Source organism: Seriola dumerili, unplaced genomic scaffold, assembly GCF_002260705.1.
Source record: "Seriola dumerili isolate Sdu_G_001 unplaced genomic scaffold, Sdu_1.0 BDQW01000138.1, whole genome shotgun sequence".
Lineage (NCBI taxonomy): Eukaryota > Metazoa > Chordata > Actinopteri > Carangiformes > Carangidae > Seriola > Seriola dumerili.
The window spans coordinates 2,338,757-2,344,238 of NW_019174393.1; the positions used below are offsets into that span (position 1 = coordinate 2,338,757).

The following is a 5,482-nucleotide window of genomic DNA, read 5'->3' on the forward strand; positions in this document are numbered from 1 at the left end:
ATTTGTAGGTCACGTGACCTTGACCTTTTGACCTCTTACCACCAAAATTACCTGATCAGTTCATCCAATTAGTCTCAAGACTGAAGTTTGTGCTCCACCAATTTGAAGAAAAATCCATCGAGGCATTACTGAGATTAAGCAGTAGTAGTTTGCCAGAATGGGACTACGTTAACGGATATACAGACAACCTGAAAACGATATTCCTCCGGCTCTGAGTTTATGTAACACAAATAGAATAGAATAGAGTCTCACCGTGCCGTCCCCTCCGCAGGCGAGGATCCTCAGATTTGGCACTTTACGATACAACTCCAACCTAAAGGATTCACACGCAGCAGAGAGAGAGAGAGAGAGAGAGAGAGAGAGAGAGAGAGAGAGGCTGGTTGTGGAATAAAAGCAGCTGATTGGTGTAGTGTGGGTGTAATTGGTCCAAGTTTCATGTAAATAGCTCGACCCATGGGCAGTGTGTGTTTAAAAGAGGATAATGACTAAAGCTGAACTGAGAAGATTCAGTACTCTCCCCCCTCAGCGGTGGATTGTGAAATGAAGATTTAAGTAGAAGTTTTTTATTCTTTACGCTCGTGAACTGTTTCCTAGTTTAAAAAAACAATAACAAGCCCGACACTTTCCTCTTCTGACGGATACTTACGCCTCTCGCAGCCCGCCCTGTGACAGGTCGAACACCTGCCGCGGGTTCAAGATCCACATGAACATCTGTAACACCTTGGCACCCTACAGACGGAGACGTGTAGAATAAAAGTTTATCATTAACAAGAAAACAATCTCGAACCCTTTGAGAAGTTCCTTGTTTTCGCCTGTAATTGTCATCAGCCATTCAAATCCATCCTGATGTTATAATGATGATGAAGTTCTTCCGTGAACTCAGATCATCTGATAAAACTAAACCCGTTTGAACCGACATCTACCTAATTAAATGTTGTGTCACTGGCAACTGGGAGGATTTTAATAACATGTGTAGGCTGTGATAAAAGAGTTTTATGTCATTTTAAATACATCACCTCCACAACATCCTGTTGAGATCCAGGCGGTGGAGGAGTAAATGAATAACAGATCTTCTTTTATTAAAATCTGATACTGTCATGATGCAACATGATGTTATCTCTTTCGTGACGCAGTTGAATGCAGCGTATAATAAGTATTTGTGAAACTGACAGTAAAGAGTGAATATAAATTACATTTAAATAAAGCTAGCTTGTGTTCGCGGGTCCGCTGTCTTTATTAAAAGATGAAGAGGTTTGCTGACCTGGTTGCCTCCACTCTTGGGGTTGACGAAAACCAAGATGGGCTTCATGAGAGGAGAGGGGAGCGGCTTCAACATGAACGGACGCCATTTAGACTCCTAGAGAACGAGACAGGAATACACGGAAGAAAATGGAGGACACACAACGGTTCGGACGGGAAGAAAAAAGGAAATGGAAGAAAAATAAATGAATCTGAACCTTCGACAAAGACTCACGACAAATGTTCTCCGTCATGTTACTTACGTCCAGTCCCTTCTTGCTCGTCCTTCGTTTGAAAGATGTCCGCTTTTTTCTCCTGGCAGAGTTCTTAAGTGAGCTCTGGGGTACACACACACACACACACACACACACACACACACACACACACACACACACACACACACACAGACACACACACACACAGACAAAAAGTTCAGTGGTTAGTTCACTGTCACCGTGTCCCTTGTGATGGTAATTAAAAGTGCAATGAGCATGTTGATGGTGCTGAGGGGTATGTGTGTGTGTGTGTGTGTGTGTGTGTGTGTGTGTGTGTGTGTGTGTGTGTGTCTGTGTGTGTCTGTGTGTGTTGACAGAGACACGGAGTTACCTCAGACAGATCAGACATGTGTCAGCTCATATCACATCATGACCAGTATCTCTCTCTCTCACGCACACACACACACACACACACACACAGACACACAGACACACAGACACACACACACACACACAGACACACACACACACACACACACAGTTTTTGACACTGGCTCTCTTTTAGGGTTTTATATTTAGATCCAACGAGTCATTTCACATTAATGTCACCAAATGACAGACAGTGAACTTCATCAACCAGTGGACCGACTGGTGTGTGTGTGTGTGTGTGTGTGTGTGTGTGTGTGTGTGTGCGTGCGTGCATGTGTGTGAATGTGTGTGTACACCTGTGGTTTCCTGACTTTGATGATCCAGGACGGTGGGACTATGACTCCAGCGTGGGCCCCCAGTGAACACGGCTCCTCAATCTGGTGCAGCATGAAACACGTCACCTTGTTGTGGAACTGCGACAACAACAAAACCTCGTTATTGTTTCTCCTCTTTATTGATCATGTGATCAAAGACACCTGAGCCACACCTGTAAACTCCGTCTTTTAAAGGCTCATTTCACCCAAATGACCTCAATTAAAGAAAAGAAAGAAAGTAGTTTTGGTTTTATTTGGTTTGTTTCTTCGGGGACTCATTCTTCATTAGAAAGAAGTTGATGATGCTTTTTATATAAATCATGCAGGTGTATGTAAGTGAAGGGTTTCAGTTTTATTTAGTTTTTTATTTTCTTCAGAAATATATGATGGAGAACGGCCCACATGCACATGTTCATTGGAATAATTCAGAAAATAGCTCCAATAACAACTGTGAATCCACATAATTTTCAGTGTTTTAGCAAAGTATAAAATAATGTGAATAATGTTCAGAGCTACAGTGTAATAAAGTTTATTTCAATAAAGGAGAACAAATATGATCTGAGAGGTGTTTGTACAAAAAGCTAAAAAAGGGATAAAAAGGAGACGTGTTTCTGTGGTTGGGGTTAAATTATGGAACAATGCTGATTTCAATTTTACAATGTGTAATTCGGTTTTCATAAGAATGATCTGTAAAGCCGTTTTTGAGGGTTATAAATGTGAATGATTTCTTTATTTTTTAAATTATAGATCAATACTAATATGATTTTTTTTTTTTTAAATAATGTGTAATATCCTTTTGGTTCTTATAAGAAATGGTTTATAGAAATATTTCTGAGGGTTGAAGTTTGAATAACTGTCTGTTCTATTGGTGCAGAGCTTAATTGATAAGAATGTAGACAGGCAGATAGAAGCATTAACTTTCAATACAGACAGTTGACTCTGTTTTTTCTTCTTTAGTTTTTTTCATATATATTGTTTATATTTACTGTATTATGTGTGATGACTGAATAAAAAGTAAAAAAACATGAAAAATCATCCAAAGTTTTGTATTTAGGACAAACTGACCCTTTAAAGTTTCAGAAACTGTGATTATTAATATAATTTCTATCAATAAACAGCTCCAGAATAACATTTATTATTAACTCTGGTGTTTTGCTTTAGTGCCGTTCTCCAGCCTCTGGCTCCAGCCCTCAGACGGATGATTTATTTACTCAAGGTTTGTTTCTTTTCATTTATTCAAAGAATTTTTAGAGATGTTTATGTGCGAACGGAGAATCAGCAGCAGAGAGGTGATGAGAGATTTCTACACTCTTCATCAGTGTGTGTGTGTGTGTGTGTGTGTTAAATGAGACGCTTGGATGTGGAAATAACATTAACAACAAATAATAATACTGGTTCGTTTTAGGTTTATGTTCGTTTCTTTTTTTAAATGTCTGAAAAATGAATAATTTTTAAAGCAAAAAAATAAGTAAAGCATAAAAATGTCAAAAGAATTTTGACTTTAGCAAATGAGAAAGAAGAAAATATGTAAACTTCATTATTATAGCGCCACCTATCGCATAATTAGAGTAGTTTTTTAGACGCATGATGAGACACAGATTCTTACGCATATATTCAATATGTTTGTCATATATTTACACTAAAATGTTCCTGACAATGATGTGTTCATTTTAATTTAATCCTGTAAATACCAGTTTTACTCTGCAGTGATTATTACAGAGGACGAGATACTTACAGCCTGTTTACACCAGGAACAGCTGATGGCGATGATTTCTTTACTGTGGAAGAACTTCTGCTGGAAACTCTGCGGAAACAAACAGAGATACCCCGAGGTCGTCTGTAGGAACACTAATAACTGAACAACATAACAGCGTGTGTGTGTGTGTGTGCATGTGTATGTGCGTGTGCACGTTTACCTTTCCACACTGTCTACATTTGCCTTCTTGTCGTCGTCTGTGGACCCAGTGATGTCTCAGTATGTTCTGCTGCCAGAGAGAAAAAGCTGACGTCGTCTTTCTCTCACAGTGTAAACGTGATACACAATCATTCACATCTGTACAGTCACACACATATTTACACAACCACACACACACACACACACACACACTTACATCCCTGAGGCATCGGGATCCTCCCTCTCTGAAGGTTGGTTTACAGCGGAAGTTAATCTGAACAGAGAGACAAAAAATAAAGAAATAAACACTGAATTTTGGGACAAAACACCAAATAATATTAATACCAGGACGGCACACAACCACATAACAACAAAACAATAACTTTATTTATTTAGTGCTTTTCTTAACAAAGTCACAAAGTGCTTTACAAGAAAGTAAAACCAGATAAAAGAAACATCCAAGATGAGCGTCATAAAGTGTAGAACAAATAAAAAACATCTCAAATCAACATTATACAAAAAGTCTGACACTAAGTAAAAAAGAGGCAACAGAATATGTAAAAACAATAAATAGGTATATAATATAGATTAAATAATAAGATAAAATAACATAGAGATATAATGTAGATAAAATACGTATCAGACATTACCAAAGGCTAAGACAAAGAAAAGTGAATATTTAAATGAATATTTACCAACTGCCACACATAAATAATCATTTACACTTATGTAATCCTAATAAAATGTTCCCACAGTGAAAAAAGTGCTGCAGACAAAAATCTCACTGTGCTCAAATTCAATCAATGCGAGTTCATTAAGACATAATTATTGACATAATTAGGACGTGGCGACATTTAAAGGACATTTACATAATGTCTATATTTAATTAAAGTATAAAATTAACACTGAGTGCATCTCAATCATTAGGCCAAACAGTGTCAAATGAGACACAACTTCTGTAAAAATGTGTGTGTGTGTGTGTGTGTGTGTGTGTGTGTGTGTGTGTGTGTGTGTGTGTGTGTGTGTGTGTGTGTGTACCTTCTCTAGTTGCTCTATGCAGCCGGTGTGAACAACGATCTTACAGGCTGCGCATTTCCTCCTGGGGGCCGACTTCTTAAAGGAGAAAACAGACACAAACACAGAGAGCGGTGAGATACATGAACACACCAAAAACACACACACACACACACACACACACACAAATGTGCCCAAACATTTCACTTCTCTTCTCACTGAGTTGAAAAAGCGTTCAGTGACATTTTACAGTTTCAGTTATTTTTTCTTCACCAGACGCGAGTCAAGGTGAAAAAAAATGTTGTCGCCTCTGAAAGCAACACACCGACCTGCTGAGGCTGATGGGAATGTTTTTGCAGGTATTTAGTCATGAAACA

General features: G+C 38.4%; 1 protein-coding gene across 6 annotated transcripts in view; it reads right to left on the minus strand.

The window, feature by feature from the left end:
* The window catches only part of dgki (diacylglycerol kinase iota), a 28,802-nt gene extending 23,598 nt beyond the window's left edge, over positions 1-5,204 (minus strand). For 3 of the 6 annotated variants that reach the window (XM_022749183.1, XM_022749181.1, XM_022749180.1), the window contains exons 1-9: positions 5,130-5,204; positions 4,309-4,365; positions 4,114-4,179; positions 3,933-4,001; positions 2,180-2,296; positions 1,503-1,577; positions 1,262-1,357; positions 647-729; positions 253-313 (exon numbers count right to left, since the gene is read on the minus strand). In XM_022749183.1, the coding sequence (XP_022604904.1) occupies positions 253-313; positions 647-729; positions 1,262-1,357; positions 1,503-1,577; positions 2,180-2,272 (408 nt within the window). In that variant the 5' untranslated portion in view covers positions 2,273-2,296; positions 3,933-4,001; positions 4,114-4,179; positions 4,309-4,365; positions 5,130-5,204. Of the gene's footprint in view, positions 1-252; positions 314-646; positions 730-1,261; positions 1,358-1,502; positions 1,578-2,179; positions 2,297-3,932; positions 4,002-4,113; positions 4,183-4,308; positions 4,366-5,129 lie in introns of those variants that run through there. The other 3 variants (XM_022749184.1, XM_022749182.1, XM_022749185.1) reach the window with 2 other exon arrangements.
* Positions 5,205-5,482: the final 278 nt, after the last annotated feature.